The following is a 20,779-nucleotide window of genomic DNA, read 5'->3' as shown; positions in this document are numbered from 1 at the left end:
GTGTTGGGGGTGGCCAAGGGGGTCAGGATGTGCCCGTTCGCCTGCTTTGCGGGGTTCAGAGAGGTTTCAACGGTGCGTAGGGGACAGTTGTTGTGTCATGAGGATGGGTCCTTTATGTCCCGGTATCAGTTTACGTGGGTTTTTCGTAGGTGTCTGCGGCAGTTGGGATTGGAGGAGGCTTTGTTTTCTCCCCATTCTTTTCGGATTGGGGCAGCGACTGAGGCGGTGGCATGGGGGTTGGGTGAGGAAGTGGTAAAGCAGATAGGTCGATGGGATTCCCGCCGCTTCCAGCTGTATGTGCGCCCTCAGTTTATATGATAGTCCAGTCGTAATCCCTCCTTCTCTACACTCCCTCCGGCTCCCCTCGTAGTTTTTTCTCTCCTCCTCCATGTTTCGCTTGCATCCTTACTCGTTTTGTTAATCAGTGGTTTTATTTTTCAGGACCCGCGGGCCGATTGGTGTGGATCGTCGGGCATTCCTACGTTCATTGGGGGGCGGAGCGGGTGGATGTTCGTCCGGACGGGCGGAAGTTGGGTTTTCGGCGGGAGGATGTAGTCGTGCGGTGGCTGGGGAGTAGGGGGATGCTGTGGAGTCGGGTGTTGCCAGACGTGCATCGGTTTGCGCTGATGGACAGGGCCCCGGATGTCTTGGTGTTACATGTCGGGGGTAACGATTTGGGTAGTCGTCCTTTTCGGGAATTGATCAGGGATATAAAATACGATCTACTCAGGTTATGGTCCGTTTTCCCGGGTATTAAGGTGGTGTGGTCAGAGATTGTCCCGCGGAAGGTTTGGCCACATGCTAGATCGGTGCAGCAGTTAAATAAAGCCAGGGTTAAGGTTAATCGGGCAGTTTCGGGTTTCGTGGTGAGAAACGGGGGGTCTTCGTGCGTCATTATGACTTCGAGGATGGCCAGGGTAATTATTGGCTAGGTGATGGTGTGCACCTGACGGCCGTGGGGATCGACCTGTGGACTCTGCGCCTGCAGGAAGGTATCGAAAGGGCCCTCTCGTTGGGTGGGGGCTCGCATACTTAAAGGTGTCTAAGTATGTTCGTGTGGCGGATTGGGGGTCCTTGGAGTTGGTGGTAAATTACTGTGGGGGGGGATTCATAGGGGGTATGGTCCCTCCCCAATTTATTATGGTTGGTAGTCTGGTCAATTTGGGCTCCTGCTGGGTGGTGTCCCGGGGAGTGGTTGCGGTTGAGGTCAGCCAACTGCAGGTATAACGGTGCCCATGAGCCAGTAGGGTGACGGCTGGGAGTAAAATACTATGCAGGTGGGCTGCTTCGTGACAGACTTTTGTAACTCCAAGGACTCCCCTTCCATTGTTATTATTAGTAAATTGTTGTTCTTGATGTTTGTTTGTAAATAAAATGGCTGCTGTGGCCAAATTTATTCAACCCAAGTGTCTGAGTCTTATTAGAGGGACGGGGGAGATGGGGGTTTGGAAAAGGTATGGCCGTTAATGGGGAAGGTGAGTAGGGAAGCCACATGCCCCTGGTACAAGTGTACGCACTCTACAGTCCCCTGATCATGCATATATGAATAACAAACTAAGATAAGCAGCATTCAGTATGGCCTTAAAAGGATTCTATGCCAATATTAAATCAGGCATGCTTTTGTGTGTTTTATACTTCCTATTTTACATTACGTTGAAGAATAAAAAGTATGAATTAGGAAAAAGGAGAAGCACAAACAGGAAGTTTCTTTTTATCATTGTCTGCCATGTTACAGATACAATGAAGCTGCAGGTTGGTCACGTCTTCTACAAACCAGCTAGCTCACATTACACTTCCCGCTCACCGCTCTCACATTGCAGAGTCAGCTTGCTTGATTTAGGCCTCATGCACACTTCCATTACCGTTTTCACGGCCGAATTTAACGGATCCGTGTGTCCGTGATTGGAACAGTGTGCTTCCCGTGTGTACTTCCGTGTTTCAGTTTCCGAGAGGAAACAAACCCGTTCACACTAGGTACATGATATTGTGAGCGCCGCACATGCCATTCCCTGTCCAGCGGTACTCACTGTCCAGGGTGCTGAAAGAGTTACTGCCGATCAGTGCAGCCCTTTAACTCTTTCAGCACCCTGGACAGAGACTACCGCTGGACAGGGAATACCATGCGCGGCGCTCACGATATAGATTAATGGTTCATTAAAAATAAAAAACCTGCAACAAAAAAGTTACTACTTACCCAGAACTCCCTGCTTGCCTGCTTCTTCCTCAAGTCCGGCCTCCTGAGATGACGTTTCAGACCATGTGACCGCTGCAGCGGTCACATGGACTGCTGCGTCATCCAGGGAGGTCGGACTGGATGTCAGATGAGGGACGCGTCACCAAGACAACGGCCGGGTTACGTAGGAACTTATTTTTCTTAATATCGCTGCGTTCCAGTACTGATCAGCAGCCTCTTCTCTCTATCAGTGCTGTCAGAGAGAAAGGGCTGCCGATTAGTGCATTATCTGTCTATATGTGTACCTCTAAAAGAAAGGCATCCTTCATCCTTCCCTTTGGGTCGTCTGTTCCGCTCCCCACTATGTCTCAGGGTATGTGTACATCTTGGTTTGCTGCATGACATTATCTCTGTCTTTCCACACACCATTACAGGTCTACCCTGCCCTGATTTTGTGCAGAGATTTTTCCTAGCCCACTCCTATTTATCTGATGTTTAGATATTTTACATTAGATGCATAGTTATTTTGTCCCCATTTCTTTTCCATATTTGGGCATTGCCATTCCACACTATTTCCCTGTGGGTCATTTGAGCGGTTTTTTGACTTCCTTAGGTTGGCTGACTCTGTACGTTTTTGGTCTTTTTCATCTGACCGTACTGTCTTTATCTCCTTATGTGGTCCATTCGTGTTTTTATATTCTGTGATTATTGTTGTACTATTCCTTAATAAAGATTGTTTCTTTTTTCTATATTATATAGTTGACTATCATTCTTAGGGCTATGTCCCTTTTTTGTTCGCTTTTGGTTGTCTATATGTGTACCTCTGCCCGCCCGGCCGTTGCTAGGCAACGGCTCCATCACTAGGCAACGGCTCCATCACACATGGATGACTTCCGTGTGCCTTGTTTTTTTGACAGCCCCATTGACTTGCATGGGCCTCACGGTCACCAAAGTAGGACATGCTCTACTTTAGTCGGAACGGATCAACAGGACCGTTAAAAAAAAATGATGTGTGAATGGGCCCCATTGAAATGAATGGGTGAGGGTGCTAGCCGTCAGAAAAACAGCTAGCACCCTGAAGAAAAAGACTGAAGTGGGCATGAAGCCTTAAATCAAACTACGGTGAGGACTAAACTAAGTTGATCGCATGTTTTCTGTACAGACAAATACCCATGTATTTGAGGGCCTTATATATTAGAAAGTGCCCATAAATCACCCCATTTTGAAAACTGCACCCCTCAAAGTATTCAAAACCGCATTCAGAAAGTTTTAACCCTTTAGGCGTTTCACAGGAATTAAAGCAAAGTAGAGGTGAAATTTACAAATGTAATTTTCTTTAATTTTTATTTAAATTAATTAGTAATAAATTTATTCTGCACCACAGAAGGTTTTACCCAAGAAATGCAACTCAATATTTATTGCCCAGATTCTGCAGTTTTTAGAAATATCCCACATGTGGTCCTAGTGCGGTAATGGACTGAAACACAGGCCTCAGAAGCAAAGGAGCACCTAGAGGATTTTGGGGCCTCCTTTTTTTAGAATATATTTTAGGCACCATGTTAGGTTTGAATAGGTCTTGTGGTACCAAAACAGTAAAGACCACCCAAAAGTGACCCCATTTTGGAAACTACACCCCTCAAGGAATTTATCTATGGGTATAGTTAGCATTGAACCCACAGTTTTTTTGTTACATTTATTTGAATTAGTATGTGAAGATGGAAATCTACTTTTTTTCTGAAAAAACATAGAAATTTTTAATTTTTACAAGGAATAAAGTAGAAAAAACACCCCATCATATGTAAAGCAATTTCTTCCGATTATAGCAATACCCCATATGTGGTAATAAACTGCTGTTTGGACCCACAGCAGGGCTCAGAAGGGAAGGAGCGCCATTTGGATTTCTGATTTTGCTGGAATAGTTTTCAGTGCCGTGTCGCGTTTACAATGCATTGGAGGAACCAAAATAGTGGAAACCCCCCAAAAGTGACCCCATTTTGGAAACTACACCCCTCAAGGAATTTTTTTAGGGGTAAAGGTAGCATTTTGACCAAACAGTTGTTTTGCTGAATTCATTGGAATTAGACTGTAAAGGTAAAAATCTACTTTTTTGCTGAAAAAACGTAGACATTTTTAATTTTTACAAGGAATAAAGGAGAAAAAGCACCCCAACATTTGTAAAACAATTTCTCCCGATTGCGTAAATACGCCATATTTGTTAATAAAGTGCTGTTTGGACCCACAGCGGGGCTTAGAAGGCAAGGAGCGCTATTTGGCTTTTGGAGCTCAAATTTAGCTGGAATAGTTTTTGAGTGTCATGTCGAATTTACAAAGCCCCCGAGGGACCAAAACAGTGGACGCCCCCCAAAAGTAACCCCATTTGGAAAACTACACCACTTAAGGAATCTATCTAGGGGTATAGTGAGCATTTAGACCCCACACGTCTTTTGCAGAATTTATTAGAATTAGGCCATGAAAATTAATATCAACATTATTTCCACTAACATGTAGAATTTTTTCAATTTCACGAAGGAGAAAAAGCACCCCAATATTTGTAAAGCAATTTCTCCCGCATACGGCTATACCCCACATGTGGTCATAAATTCTTTTTCATTAGAAAGTAATTAACCCTTTCCAGACTGATCCATGTTTTGCTTTTTCTTTTTAATTTTTCCCTCCCTGCTTTCCGAGAGCCATAACTTTATTTTTCCATCAATAGAGCGGTGTGAGGGCTTATTTTTTGCAGGACGAGCTGTAGTTTTTATTGGTACCATTTTTTGGTACATACAACTTTAGCACTTTTTATTACATTTTTTGGTAGAGCCAAGGTGACCAAAAAACAGCGGATTTGCCGTTTCAAATTCTTTATTTTTCATGGCGTTCACAAGTAGCGATGCTGCTGCAGAATCAACTGAAGCCTCTGGTGCCGATGTGTCCTCGCTCGTCTGACACGATGCAGGACCTGTGAGTGACGTCACAGCGTGATCTGGCAGAAGCTGGGCGTTCTGAAGAGAAGTGGATGATACTTCTCATCAGAACGCCCAGCTAGTAAAAGTATTAAAAACTCCCCGATGTACGCACATAATACACGCCCACTTGGACTTTTAAACACACCCACTTGGACTTTTGCAAGCCTCATTTGCATAACTACAAAAATGGTCATAACTTGGCCAAAAATGCTCTTTTTAAAAATAAAAACGTTACTGTAATCTACATTGCAGCGCCTATCTGCTGCAATAGCAGATAGGGGTTGCAAAATCTGGTGACAGAGCCTCTTTAAATATTTATTAAATTTTTTCCACTAATAAAAACTATTTACTTTTGTTTTTACAAATTTTATTAATCCCCATAGGAGACTTGAACCAGCGATCGTTAGATCTCTGGTAGAATACACTGCAATACTAATGTATTGCAGTATATTGTCATTTTTACATGCTCCTGTAACAGCGCGATGGCTGTTTCTGTCCGTTAGTCCCGGGTGTCAGCTGTAATACACAGCTGAAACCCGCAGCGTATGGCACGGGCTCAGTGAGTGAGACGCTCCATACATCACCCCCCACACCACGACATGCTATTAAGTCATGGTGCGCGAAAGGTTTCATGTGCAGCTGATGGTGCAAAGTGAAAATTAAAATTTTCGACTGATGTGCTATTTTAGTGCACTATATGTTGTGCCTAGTTTGTGCCACAAATAAAATATTAACAGGGTTCTCCCGGGTATGGCGATGCTCTATCGGTGGACGTAAATGGCTGTTTGAGCACGCTGTAGGGCTCAGAAGGGAGGGAGCGCCATTTGGCTTTTGGAGCACAGATTTAGCTTGGTAGTAGCTCTGGCGTTTTGCTGGTATTTCAGTTTATAATGTGGGGGTATATGTAGGCTGGGCAGAGTTCATCAGGGGCATAATAAGAGGGTATAATAATGCAGTAAATAAATAATCTGCAGATATGTGGCCAGTGTCACACTTAGAAATGGCGCCCGATCTTATCCTCTTTAGGAACACTGCACATTTTGCATCACTTTTCTTATTTTTTCACCATCGGAGCAGTGTGAGGGCTTATTCTTTGCGGGACAAAGTTTTCATTGGCACCGTTTTGGGGTACATGCGATTTTTTTGGATCACTTTTTATTCAATTTTTCGTCAAGCAAGGTTACCAAAAACCATCAATTCTGACAATGTTTTTATTTATTTTTTACGGCTTTCACCCTGGGCTATAAATTACCATTATACTTTATTCTGCGGGTCAATACGATTACGGCGATACCAGATGTATAACGTTATTTTTACATTTTGCAGCGTTTGCGCAATAAAAGAACTTATTTATAAAATAAACTATTTTTTGTGTCACCATATTCTGAGAGCCATAACTTTTTTATTTTTCAGTCAAAAAAGCTGTGTAAGGGCTTGTTTTTTGCGGGATGGGATGTAGTTTGTATTGGTACCATTTACGACGTTTACATGCGACGTTTTGATCACTTTTTATTGTATATTTTGGGAGGGGTGACGACCAAAAAATTGTGATTCTGGCATTGTTTTTCGTTTATTTAATTTGCGGTGTTCACCGTGCAGGAAAAATAATATTATGGTTTTATAGTTGGGGTTGTTACGAATGCGGTGATACCAAATATGTGTACTTTTTTTTTACGTGTTAATTTTTTTCCTATAATAAAAGACTCATTATAGGAAAAAAAGCAGTTCTTGTTTATGTCACTTAACTTTTATTTTTACACTTTTTTTTAAATATTTGTATCCTTTTTTTTTTACTTTTTTACTTGTCCCACTAGGGGACACTTAGACTTGCAGTTCTGATCGCTGCTGGAATACATTACACTACCTACGTAGTGTAATGCATTCCAAATGTCATTGTGACGTGACCGTCACACTGACAGGAAGCCTACGACAATCACCCTCCGGCTGGTCCTCATAGGCTTCTGTACATGGCAGCCATTGTCTGGTGTCCGGTTGCCATGGGTACCAACACCAGCCCCCGTGATTTCACGTGGGGGCTGCCGATCTCCGCTAAACTCCCTAGATGTGGTGATCGGAAATAGCCGCCGCATCGAAGGGGTTAACTGCCGAAATCAGCAGCGATGGGCCGCTGATCGGCAACAGGTAATGCAGGGCAGATACCCTGCACAGTTAACCGCCGCTGCGGTGTAGCGCCGCGCGGCGGTTAACTGTCAAAGCACAGACGTAACTGCACGTCGAGGTGCGCGAAGTTACTGCTAACCTCGACGTGCATTAACGGCAAGGTGCGGGAAGGGGTTAAAAGAACACCTATGCCGATATAGAAATAATGGGACTGATGACTGGACAGTCTGCGTTATCGATTGCACCATCAATTTAACAGCATAGAGTGCATGTAGCTATGGACCCTGAGAGATGTTCTGCCACCAAGGATACTCCTTGAACACACTGTTGAAAAGGAGGTAGTTATATGTACATGTCTGATGTTCAAGAAATTCCAATAATCAAACACCTTGGTGGTCGGGATCAGTACAGTATATACAGTACTGTGCAAAAGCTTTAGGCAGTTGTGGAAAAATGCTGCGAAATAAGAATGCTTTCAAAAACAGAAGTGTTACTTTTTTTTTTTATCAACTAACAATGCAAAGTGAATGAAGAGAAGATAAATCTAAAATCAAAATTGGGTGTTACCACCCTTTGCCTTCAAAACAGCATCACTTCTTCCAGGTACACTTGCACACAGTTTTTGAAAGAACTCAGCGGGGAGGTTGTTGCAAACATCTCCGAGAACTAACCACAGATCTTCTGTAGATGTAGGCTTCCTCATATCCTCTGTCTCTTCCCAGACAGACTCGATGTTGAGACCAGGGCTCTGTGGGGGCCATATCATCACTTCCAGGGCTCCTTGTTCTTCTTTACACTGAAGATAGTTCTTCATGACATTGGCTGCATGTTTGGGGTCGTTGCCCTGCTGCAGAATAAACTTGGGAGCCAAACGGACTCCTCCCTGATGATATTGCACGATGGATAAGTATTCGCCTGTATTGATCAGCATTTAGGACACCATTAATCCTGACCAAATCCCCAGTTCCATTTTTTGCAAATGCAGACCCAAACTTGCAAGGAGCCTGCACCATGCTCGACGGTTGCCTGAGGGCACTCATTATTGTACCGCTCTCCAGCCCTGTGCAAACAATCTGCCTTCTGTTGCAGCCAAACATTAAAATTTTGACTCAGTCCAGAGCACCTGCTGCCATTTTTTTTGCACCCCAGTTCCTATGTTTTTGCGCACAGTTGAGTCACTTGGCCTTGTTTCCACGTCGAAGGTATGGCTTTTTGGCCGCAATTCTTCTATGAAGACCACTTCTGGACAGACGTCTCAAAACAGGAGATGGGTGTACCTGGGTCCCACTGGTTTCTGCCAGTTCTGAGCAGATGGCACTGCTGGATATCTTCATATTTTGAAGGGAAGTAAGCAGGATGTGTCTGATCTGCTGCACTAACTTTCCTTGGTCGACCACTGTCCTCAACATTGCCCGTTTCTTTGTGCTTCCTCAAAAGAGCTTAAACAGCACATCTTGAAACCCCAGTCTGCTTTGGAATCTTTGCTTTGGAGAGACCTTGCTGCTGCAGTATAATTACCATCTTGTTGCTGTGCTCAGTCTCGCCATGGTGGATCTGTGACATGAAACTGGCTTCCACAACCTCACCTTTGTAGCAGAGTTTGGCTGTTCCTCACCCAGGGTTAAGCCTCCTACACAGCTGTTTGTTACAGTTAAAGGAACAGTGTCATCCCAAATAATTTTTTTATATGTTAAAGATGTTAGTGCCTTAATATAAACGTTTATTTTCATTTGTGTGTTTGTGTTTTACTGTTTCTTATTTTTACACTTTTTTCTTCCCTATGGGGGCTGCCATTTTTTGTTCCATTTCTGTGTGTGTCGATTAACGACACACACAGACATGGAATACGGCAGCCACAGTCCCATAGGGACTGCGAACGGCTCCCGTCCCATTGACTGCCGTGTACGGCGTCTGTGTGGGAACTGCGCATGCGCCGCTCCCACACAGTCCTATTCGAAATTGGCGCCGTCCGGCGCCATTTTCCTGTGGACCGGAAGTCGCGGCCGGACAGTAATATTACTACTTCCGGTCGCGGCTTCCGGACTTGTGCACATGGAACAGCGGCAGCAAAGGGAGCGGACGGGCCGGAGGGAGCCGCGGCGGCAGGAGCAGGTAAGAGATTTCAATGTATGTTAGTGTTTGTGTGTGTTTACTACTGTATGTAAACCTACTACACTGTGGGTTACCTCAAAAAATGGCGACACACAGTGTAGGAGGTTACATCGTTCAAACCCCTCGTTTATCCCGGCACTAGCCAGGATAAAGGAGGGGGGAATGCTGAGAGCTCACTAGAGCGAGGGCTTTTAACCCAACGTTGCAATGCTGCAATTTTGGGAACAGCTCCATCTAGTGACCAAAAATGGGTAGTATTATAAATTAGAAATAATTTATAATATTTCCTGGACTCGTGCAAAAAAATAAAAAAAATTTGAACAATGTTTAATCACCCACACACTAAATGTTTAATTTTTTTAAAAAAAACATGTTTTTCGGGCAACACATTCCCTTTAATGACTTTCAACCTACATATGAAAATTATGATCATCAACTGTTATAACTGGTTAGTCATACACCTCACTATAATCCTACAATATCCATGACTTTGTGCAAGCATACCTAGAAGAATTGCTGTTTAGAAGGCAAAGTGTGATCACACCAAATATTGATTTCATTGAGATTTCTCTTCTGTTCAGTCACTCTGTATTTTGTTAGTTGATAAGAAAATATTATTAACACTTCTATTTTTAAAAGCATTCTTACTTTGCAGCATTTTTACACAGCTGCTTAAAACTTTTGCACAGTATGATGATAATAAATATACTCACAGCTGCTAGTACCCAAAAAATGGAAACATACAAGTAAGGACTATACATGAGGGCATCAAGGTGTAATGCAATAACACCTCCAAACACAGCAGAAATTCCAACAACCACCTCAACGATCTAGAAAAAGAACACAAGAAAAGGTATTACAATAACACATTGGTAATTTCCAGCTAATGATTTAGACACCACTTATGCTCTGCATAAAATTATGTAGCAAAAATAACAGGTTTCATTTGAATTAATAAGACCTGTGCACAATACTTTCCGGACGTCATATGGGCGTCGACACTTTAAAAAAGCACTCAGCTTTTTTTTTTTCTTTCTTCCTATCTGTCACTAGATACATACACAATAATTCACTAATTTTATATATATATATATATATATATATATACATACACACACATACATATATATACACATATACACACACACACACACACACACACACACACACACACACACACACACACACTGAGCATTACCTTAGTTATTCCTTTCTATCTGAATTCCTCTCTTTAGTCGGGTTATGTGATCTTACTCTGACCTGATAAAATCTACAGCAGTTAATGTAATTGAGTCGGCCTCTTCACTTCCTGATTTATGGACTGTACCAGACAGTATAACCAAATACAGTAATACTCACGCTATATAACATTTCATATTTTATTTTCTTATTTGGGGGATAGGTACCGAAAAAAATAGGCAGAGTGACACTTTTATTTATAAATATGTTGTGTATTTAAAATACATTAAAACAAAGAACAAAATAAAAATATATAAAATCACTATTTCTATATTTTACAGCATTATTTTCCCCAACTAATATAATGCCAAACATTCATAATGGATTTGTTTTATTTCTTACAGAGTAGGATTTTATTGTTCGAGCAGGAAACTGCACATTGCGTAGATTGCTTGAACTTCCACAGGCAGTGCCCTAGGAAATAAAAGACATTTAAGTAACACCATACATAAAAAAAAAACATAGCATAGCATCCAAATATGAACTAGATCTATTAAAAAGTAACTGTTGCTTCAGGTGACTTTTCAGAATAAGCGGTCATGGGTATACACGAGGAATAACACTATTTCTAACCATTATAGGACTTGTATCCTTTATTTATCAGCAGTTTTCCCACTCTACAGGCTTTATTTCTAATTTTCATTTGTACCTGAACACATCTCCAGAGTGGACGCAGACCAGCTGCTATGTCTCTCATACACAGCACACAGAGAAAGAGGAGACCCTGCTCACTTTTCTCTCTGTAGCACACCCCCAGAAGTAGCAAAATGGAGGACATAATACAGCAACAATGAGTAGTGTAGCTGTAAATCCAGCATTTGGATTAGACAGTGCAACACATACTAGAAGCAGCAGTGTCTATCTCTCTGCAGCTGCTCCCTCCTCCATCCCCCTCTATATAGACTTCTATGGGCAGCAGCTAGAGCCTGATCCCTAAGGCCTCATTCACACGGCAGGGTTTCCCGGCCGGGTGCCGGCCGTTCATAAATCGGCCGGCACCCGGCTGCATTAGGAATGATAGACCCCTAATGGGGCTATTCACACGACCGATTTTTTGACGGCCGGAAAATCCGGCCGTCAAAAAATAGGACATGCTCTATCTTTGCCCGGGCACCCGGCCGCCCGGCTCCCATACAAGTCTATGGGGCCGGGTATTACACGGCCATCACAGGAATGTGTTCCGAGTGATGGCCGGGTTTCCCGGCGCTTGCGCTCTATCTCCTCCTCCTCACAGCGCAGAGTGCATGTGAGGAGGAGGAGTTGATGCCATTCTGACGAATGGCATCGCTGTACACTGTGTTGCAGGGCCGGGGTGTACAGCAGGTGGAAGGGAGCGCTGCGCTGGCTCCCTTCCCCTGCTTGTTAAAAGCACCCTGGCTCGGCGACACCTTCGATGGCGCCGCTAGTAGTAGTAGCAGCAGCTGCTGCTGCTGCGGCTGCTGCTACTGTAGCGACGCCACTATAGCAGAGCAGGGAGGTATCTCCCCGCTCTGCTATGTGCTAGCCGCACTTTAGCTCCTTGAAGGAGCGGAATCCCCGTGCTTTCGGGGATTCCGCTCCTGGACAGAGCGCTTGATGTCTCTGTCCATATCTGGGCAGTGACATCAGGGGAAACTCCTGAAGCGGAATCCCCGAACACATGGGGATTCCCCTTCAGGAGCTGCCGCTGATGTCACTGTCCGGATCTGCCCGGCACGGATGCATAACTTTATGCAAACCGGCCGGGCAAAATGGCCGATTTTACCGGCCGACACTCGGGCTCGGGAACGACCCGGTCGTGTGAATCCCGCCTAAGTGAGCCGATAATCAGTATTCATCTCGGTCTCTCTGATAGAGAGACTTCATCAATTTAGTGAATGACCAGTGCAGTAGAGAAATCTAAGTAGAAAAACAGTCGTTAAAAAAAAGTTGTAAAATTTCTCTGCAATCTTCATTCCTCCATTTATTTTCAGACCCCTGAGATTCAGTTTGCAACAAGACTTTAGTTTCAGACTTTAGTCATGTTTGCATGACTATCCCAGTAATACATGCTAAATGGGAGGACTGAGGACTCATGTTTCAACATAGCTTTATACCTGCTTTGCCCTTCTACAGCTAACGAGGGATCTTTTCTCCCTTGTGCTGACAGTCACTGATGCCAAGTAGAGTGAGCCCCCCCCCCCTTGCTCTCTGTTAGATTATACACAACCTGTGTGATCTCTCCATCCTCCTCAGCAAACTGCCAGTGTATGCTCTCTTCCCGATCTACACTCTGATACAGACAGTCTGTGCGATCTGCCCTTCCTGAATACTTGGATGCTTTTCTCCCTCTGATCGGTCTGTACAATCTGCTTCCCCTCCCTGCTACTATCTCTAACAGAGAAGGGAAAGGGAGTGCAAAGAGAAGACACAGAACCAGCAGGACAATTAGCTAGGTGAAGTAATTACACCCACTCTGCAGCAGCAAACTGGTACGAATTTTTTAGGATGGATTGTAGGAAGCAAATGAACAATAAAACAAAATGGCAGTGCAAAGTTGTCCCCAGCCTTTAAAGTTGTTGTCTGTAATATACATCCCCTTCCAGATACCCTGTTAGGAAGTTTGATGTAATACAGGGAGGATATTTAATAGGATACACCTCTATTAGCAAGAGCAGAAAATGGCTCAGTGGTAGTCAAACCGTTCTACTAATGAGAATACCTGATCAACCTGGTAACTTGTTGCAGGACCAGCACATAGGAAAGTGGTTATCCACATTAGACTTGACGCAGGGCGAGAATAATAGTCCTAAATGGGAGGCCGATGCCGCATCAGGAGCATACTCGTGTGATTAGGAGCAGGCTAACAGTTGTAAAACAAAGCTACAGCCCCACTTTAAAGGCGGCCATCGGAAAAAACGCTAATATCTGCCGTTTTAGCCTTTGAATGCCACAATCAACGAGGATTGAGGCATTCAAAAGACTGAGGGAAGAACCCCTTTGATGGAATTCCCTGTGACACAATCGAGGCCCATATGCCTGTGTAATGATTATATACTAGTACAGTAGCCGGTGTATGAAGAAAAATCTAAAATCCCCCCCCCCCCATGAGATTAAAAGTGTATCCACTTTGACTTAATCACAACGAAGTTTAGAAGATTGCTCAGGAGTACACAGAAACCGCTGCAGACCAAGCCATCATAGCAGTTCTCTGACGGATTCTACAGAGAATGGAATTCTGAAGGTTTATGTATTGCGTTTACAAAAAAGCTGCAGTAGTAAAAAATGGTGCATTTCTGTCATAAAAAGATTTTACTTTTATTTAAACACAAAACCAAAAAATTTTTTTGCAAAAAGACCCCAAAAAATGCCCAAAGCTTTTAACTGGTGGTTGTACATAGTGCCCCTCTGGGTCGAGGGTCTCTCAACCAATGCCAGATGCAAAAGTGTTAACAGTAATACACTGAGCACAGTGCAGCTCATCATCCATACTCTCATTTACTTCATATGCTTGGGTGCACACCAGGCATACATGTAGGCCCGAGTTGCTGCGGGCACATTCTCCTGCAGGAAGCCCCCAGCCGATGGTTGAAAAAGGCGTATGACCTGGCGCTTAGTGGCTTTGTTCCTCACTGCCTACAGCAGTCACAGACCTGTATTAAATCCTCCTTCCACCCTTCCCCCATGAAGCTTCTGTCTCATGGAGTACCCACTCCCCTGTCTCCATCAGTATGCCACAAGGATTTTTTACTACCCTGGGCAAATACAGAACTGCGTTAATTTCAAATACCACATTAATCGTCCGGCCATAATTTTCTCTAAATTATTCTACTACAGTAATTGCACTACCCATGCTTAGTTTAGGCTTCTATAGGCAAAATCAAGCTATCATTTTGTGTCCAGACTCAATATATTTAAAATTCAGACTTTCGCTTAACATACGGCCCCATAAAGTATGGAATGGAGTATGTTGGGATGTTATTAATGTATAACCACATAACATATGTGTATTGATATAGTTAGAAATCCCTTAAAGCGACCCTCCGGTCCTGCAACAACATCTTAAAATATGACTGGGTATATGAAGTAATTTGACCTGGTGCCCCCCAGCTGTGCCCCTCTTCCATGGATCCACCGCTTTGGGGTCCCCTCTGTTAAACAACGTGGCTAAGATTCTCCTACTGTTCTTGGATTGGTCAGAGCTGCTCAAGTATTTGTGTGTGGGGGGGGGGGGGGGGAGATAAACAAGAAACCACAGCATTTCGGCTGTTTTTTGAATGTTCTTTTCCGCTGTTAACCGGGCGGAAAAAAAATAAATTAACTTTATCATTCGGGTCGGTATGAATATGGTAATACCAAAGATAAAAATTAAATTATATGCACAACCAACAGAAAAATAATATATTTATGAGACTTGGAATGTGGCGACACAAAAATTACTTTTTTTTTTTAATGATTAACCATTTTAACAAAAATTATGAAGAAGGGCTTATTAACTTATTCTTTTGGGGGAGGGAGATTTTAAATTCATTTTTATCAAACATAAAATTTTACTTTTTGTCCCTCTAGTGGTGGTGGTTATCACTTCTATAATTCTTTGAAATACAGTCAAAGGTCAGTGTATTTCAGTGTAAGTCTATGCCATAATCATACTGAGTTGTCAACTGGTCGATATTAAAGTCATTGTAAAGTATGTAATAAATTTGAAAAACAAAACAAAAAATAGTACTTACTCTTTTCACCGAACAACAGTCTACACTTGATCTTGCAGAAACAATCACGGTTGTTGCCATAAAAATTTCCATGAGAATAAGTAGAATCAAATTAAAATTTATCTATGAAGAAAATCAAAATTTAGGTCACAAGGACGGTTTAAATATTCAAAGCTGCCTAGAGAAAACATAAGATCACTTCTATATTATTGTGTAACTGCTTCATAAGTTAACTAGAGCTTTTAAGCCATTTAACTCTTTAGTAACCAGCCTACTTTGGGCCCTAATGACCAAGCGATTTTTTAAGGTTTTCATCATCTCATTTCGCAATGTTAAATACTTGTGTGTCAAAAAAGACAACAGCATAGTAGGTATGATACCTTTAGTGGCTAACCATAAAAGTTCTATATGCAAGCTTTCAGAGCACAGAGGCTCCTTTTTCAGGCGAGTTGACAAATGAATGTCTTCGAAAAAAGCACAACATTTAAGATGTTACATGAGGTGATACATCATTAAGATAAGCCGGGGCAATAAAACTGAGGTTATAGGGGTGATGACTTAGGAGATAAGGGATCTGGAGTCAGTCTGATGGGGGATGTGACGTGTGCCCATGTAGTGGCTCATAAATCCAGGTGTTAGATTGAGGCCTTTTGTCAATGACTGGAATTTTATCATCAGCTTGAATTCCCAAATTTTTCTGTTTTTAAAATTACCCTTTAGTATTAGGACCTTTAAATCTGCCACACTGTGGTCTGGTCCAGAGAAGGGTTTTCCCACGGGTGTATCCACCTCCTGTTTTATTGTGTGTCTGTGAAGATTCATCCTGGTTTGTAGTTTTTGTATTGTTTCCCCAATGTAGATTCCTTTATCTATGCACCTTGTACACTGGATCATGTACACTACATTGGAGGATGTACAGGAGAACGTACCAGTGGTTTTATAGTCCTGCTGCGTGTTTGGTATGTGGATGGTGTTTGATGACAAGAAGTTGGTACAGGTCCTGCGTTTTCTACTGTTGCAAGGAAAAGTGCCAGTCTCTGATGGTGATGAGAAGGACTTCTGACCAGGAGATTCCTTAGGTTTGGTGGCTGTTTGTATGCAAGGAGGGGTAAATCCGGGAATATTGCCTTAAGTTTATGGTCTTTGTTAAATACAGGTTAGACATCAGCAGCAATTTTCCTCAAGACGTTCATTTGTGGGTTGTATATGACCACTAGGGGCACCCTGCTGTTGTCTTCCTTCTTTTTGTACTCCAGAAGATTGCTCCTTGGAATTCTTGTTGCTCTGTAGATCTGATCATCTATAATTTGTGGATGGTATCCCTGTTGTAAGAATGTATTCCGCAGCAATAGAAGTTGTTGTTCTCGGTCTTCATTGTCTGAACAGATCCGTATGTAGCGCAGAGCCTGGCTGTAGATGATGGATTTCTTTATGTGTCTCGGATGGAAGCTGTTCCATCTCAGATATGCTGGACGACCTGTAGGTTTATGGTAGATCGTTGTTTGTATGTCATGGTTTCTCATGTATATGGATGGTCATGTCCAGGAAATGTATTTGAGATTTTGAGTAGTTGAGAGTGAGTTTGATAGTAGGATGGAACTTGTTTAAGTTTTTATGGAAAGAAAGCAGTTCCTGTTCAGAGCCTGTCCAGATTATCAGAAGGTCATCAATGTACCGGAAATATGCAGAGGTTTAGTTACGCAGGTTGATAAAAACTCTTCCTCTAATTTGGCCATAAACAGGTTAGCATATTGTGGTGACATTTTGCTACCCATAGCGCTTCCCGTACATTGCAGATATATGTCTTCATCACAATTATTTTTTATTTGACAGAGTACGAACCTGATGAGTTGTAGGGCTGGCTCTGTCGCTAGATTGTTCTTCTGAAGAAAGTGTTGGCATGCGGCTATGCCATCCTCATGGGGGATGTTAGAATACAGAGACTCCACATCCATAGTTGCCAATATTGTTCCCTCTGGTAGTGGACCTAGGGCTGAGAGTTTGCAGAGGACATCTGTGGTGTCCTGGACATAACTGGGTGTGCACCTCACCAAGGGCTTTAGAAGATTTTCCACCCACCCAGAAATATTCTCAGTTAGAGTCCCAACACCTGAAATGATTGGTCTCCCTGGATTGCCTTCTTTATGTATTTTAGGTAACATGTACAATGTACCCATTCTGGGATTGTCCGGTATAAGGTCCAGTAAACTGTCTGACACAGCGTTGAAACTATTGATGATATGGACATTTCAAAAGCCATAACTATTTTGTCTTTCTGTAGACATAGCCGTCAAATCAGTATTTGTTTAACTATATTCTAAGAGCCATAACTTATTTTTCTGCCGACGTAGCCGTATGAGTGCTTATTTTTGTGGGTCGACTTGTCGTTTTATTGGTACGATTTTGGAGTAAATACGACTTTTTGAGATATGAACAGGAAACAGCAATCCTAGCATTGTTTATTTATTTTTATGGTGTTTACCGTGCGGATTAAACAGCGTAATAGTTTTATAGTTTGGGTTGCTACTATATCAATTATGTGTGGATAAGGTGTATCGTTAGCCATTAGGTGTTGAAGAATAACCTCTAGATAAAAACGCGCAGAATATCTCATAACCCGACACCTATCTTCAATTGGTGCTGGATTAAAGGCATTTCTGTCGTTTTGACTTGTTTTGGTAGCACTTATTTCAGTAGAATAGAAATTCTACTTTCATCAGATTCACTATTTACTTAACCCTTTCATTACCAAGGGTCATTGATGCCCCTGTGTCCAGGTCAAATGTTCCATTTATGATATGCACTTCATTAAACGATAATATCTTTGGAACCGCTTTGAATATGACAAGTATTTTTACAAGACTGAGGCTTTAACTTTCTAGATTGACAAACTTCTGACATGTCATAGTGCCATTTTAAGTACAAGGACTTACCAGGTTCAATAGAAAGTTAGGCACCATTAACAAGTGTCCAAGCGCCCCATTGTATATGAGTAACATAGCAAACTTCATTACATCATAGAAGACTTAGAGAAAAAGAAGTCATTACGCCAGAAGTATAATAAAAAATTGACAAATTTTATTAGGACATACAATACAAAATATTGATATAAAAAGTTCAAAAAAGTATCCGAATAAAAGAAGGAACGCAGTGTGGTGGCTTCAAGAGAAATGGAAATTTGGGGTATTGAGCCCACCACAACACAAATTCCCTGGCAAAGATTCGCTATCTGATATAGGTTACAGGAAACACAGTCTAAATAATAGAATACATGCGTAACAATAAGTCGATGGTAACAGCAAAGTTTACAGAGAGAGAAAATCACTCTAAGACCATATGTTTCGAAAATTGCTAAGGCCTCATGCACACGACCGTATTTTTTCCCACCCGTAAATACTGGCGTAAATACGGGTCCTTGGTCACACGTATTCGACCCGTTTTGCACCAGTATTTACGGACCCGTGCCCGTAAATATGGGTCCGGTGTCACCCGTATTCCACCCGTATTTACGGGCACGTTTTTGGCGGCAAAATAGCACTGCACTAATCGGCAGCCCCTTCTCTCTATCAGTGCAGGATAGCGAGAAGGGACAGCCCTTTCTGTAATAAAAGTTAAAGAAATTCATACTTACCCGGCCGTTGTCATGGTGACGCGTCCCTCTCTTCACATCCAGCCCGACATCCCTGGATGACGCGGCAGTCCATGTGACCGCTGCAGCCTGCGATTGACCTGTGATTGTGATCAGTTAACTCTTTCAGCTCCCTGGACAGTGACTATTTACTGACGTCGCTTAGCAACGCTGCCGTAATGACGGGTGCACACATGTAGCCACCCGTCATTACAGGAGCTCCATAGACTTCTATGGACTGTCCGTGCCGTTATTACGGCCTGAAATAAGACATGTTCTATCTTTTTCAACTGCACGGGCACCTTCCCATAAGAAAACGGGAAGGTACCCGTGGCCAATAGAAGTCTATGAGCCCGTTATTACGGGTCGTAATTACGACCCGTAATAACGGGAGTTTTTACGGTCGTGTGCATGAGGCCTTAGATATAAAGGGTTTGTTTCCAAGATTAGTTTACGCTTTATATAGAGTGGAAATAGACCGGGACCAGAGTGTCACAATGAGACTAAAGTTGCCAGAGAAAAAAGTCAAATGTGCATAGCTTGTATAGATCGTTGCAGATCTATATATAACATGAAAAGTATGAAGGGAGGCTTACCCATGAAAACGAACGTTGAAATGGCCCCACACTGCAGCCTGAAAAAGTTGCGCCCCGACGCGCGTTTCGCCAATCTAGCTTCCTCAGGGGGTAGTATATTAGGTACTGTCATTGTTATGCTTTATATATGGTTTGATTAATGGTGAGATGTAAAACTCCGGTGTCCGTCCTCCAGTTCCGGTCTAATGGCGCATGCGCGGGATCCTGACTTGAGCCGCGAGATCCCTGTCCTCTGTCGTCACGCCCGCAGTGCGCCTGCGTGCCCCCAAGGACGCGTGTCCATGGAAACCAAGCAGGCACAGTGCGAGCGTGGAGACGACAGAGAACCAGGGCGAGGCTCCCAGGTTCACTCACAGCATGCGCAACCCCAGGACGTGAAGAGGTGTTGTGATAAATATAAAGGTATGTTCTATGTTTGTACTATAAGTATCACTAAAAATATAAAAGTTATAATGTGATGTTGTTACCCTAAAAGAAAAAGAAATAGAGATGAATGAAAAAAGGGGGGGGAGGGGGGAAAAGGAAAGAAAAATGAATAGCATAAAAAAGAAAAAGAAGAAAGAAGGATCGCGGGACGCAGAGCGACCACGTAGATGCAAAGATATATGACCGACAATTAGTTGTGACAATTTAATAAAATTACATCTTATAATACACACATGTGTAGGAATATATCGTACAGTAAAATATAATGATACTAGAAGAAGCTAGTATCGTGAGAATTACAATGTTGTGTTATTTCCCAAGCAGAAAGAAGATAATAAAAAGGAGAAGATGAGTTAAAAAAGGGAGAAGAAAAGGGGAAAAAGAAGAAAAAAATGAAAAGAAGAGAAGAAAAGAGAGAAAAGAAGAAACACAGGGACACAGAAAAGACCTCGTAAGTGCCAAAATATATAACCAACAGTTAAATGTGACAATTTAATAAAGGAATATACATCTTATAATACACTATGTGTAAGAATATATCATACAATAAAATATGATAAAAAAGAAAATACTGGTGTCGTGGAAGATTTAAAAAAATAAAATAAATAATTTAAAATAAAAAGTAAACGAGTTACTAGATTATTATCAACACATAAATATCAAGTGAAGTGAGAAGATCATGAAAAACATGAATGGAGAACGCATATAAATATATCTATAAATTGCGATCAGTGAGATACAGAAACAAATATCAAAAATAAACAAGAATACATAAAGGTAATGATACTAATAAACAAAATAAAAAGGTATGCATCAATTAAATATTAAAGCAATTAGAAAACAAAAAA

General features: G+C 42.3%; 1 protein-coding gene across 3 annotated transcripts in view; it reads right to left on the bottom strand.

The window, feature by feature from the left end:
* Positions 1-20,779, bottom strand: part of MLC1 (modulator of VRAC current 1) — a 96,350-nt gene that overhangs the window by 22,456 nt on the left and 53,115 nt on the right. For all 3 annotated transcript variants that reach the window (XM_075857206.1, XM_075857207.1, XM_075857205.1), the window contains 3 exons: positions 15,303-15,404; positions 10,954-11,025; positions 10,086-10,202 (listed from right to left, as the gene is read on the bottom strand). In XM_075857206.1, the coding sequence (XP_075713321.1) occupies positions 10,086-10,202; positions 10,954-11,025; positions 15,303-15,404 (291 nt within the window). The remainder of the gene's footprint in view (positions 1-10,085; positions 10,203-10,953; positions 11,026-15,302; positions 15,405-20,779) is intronic.

The sequence above is a fragment of the Rhinoderma darwinii genome, chromosome 3, assembly GCF_050947455.1.
Source record: "Rhinoderma darwinii isolate aRhiDar2 chromosome 3, aRhiDar2.hap1, whole genome shotgun sequence".
Lineage (NCBI taxonomy): Eukaryota > Metazoa > Chordata > Amphibia > Anura > Rhinodermatidae > Rhinoderma > Rhinoderma darwinii.
Note: the sequence above shows the minus strand (reverse complement) of the source record. Positions and strands in the feature narration are given on the sequence as shown.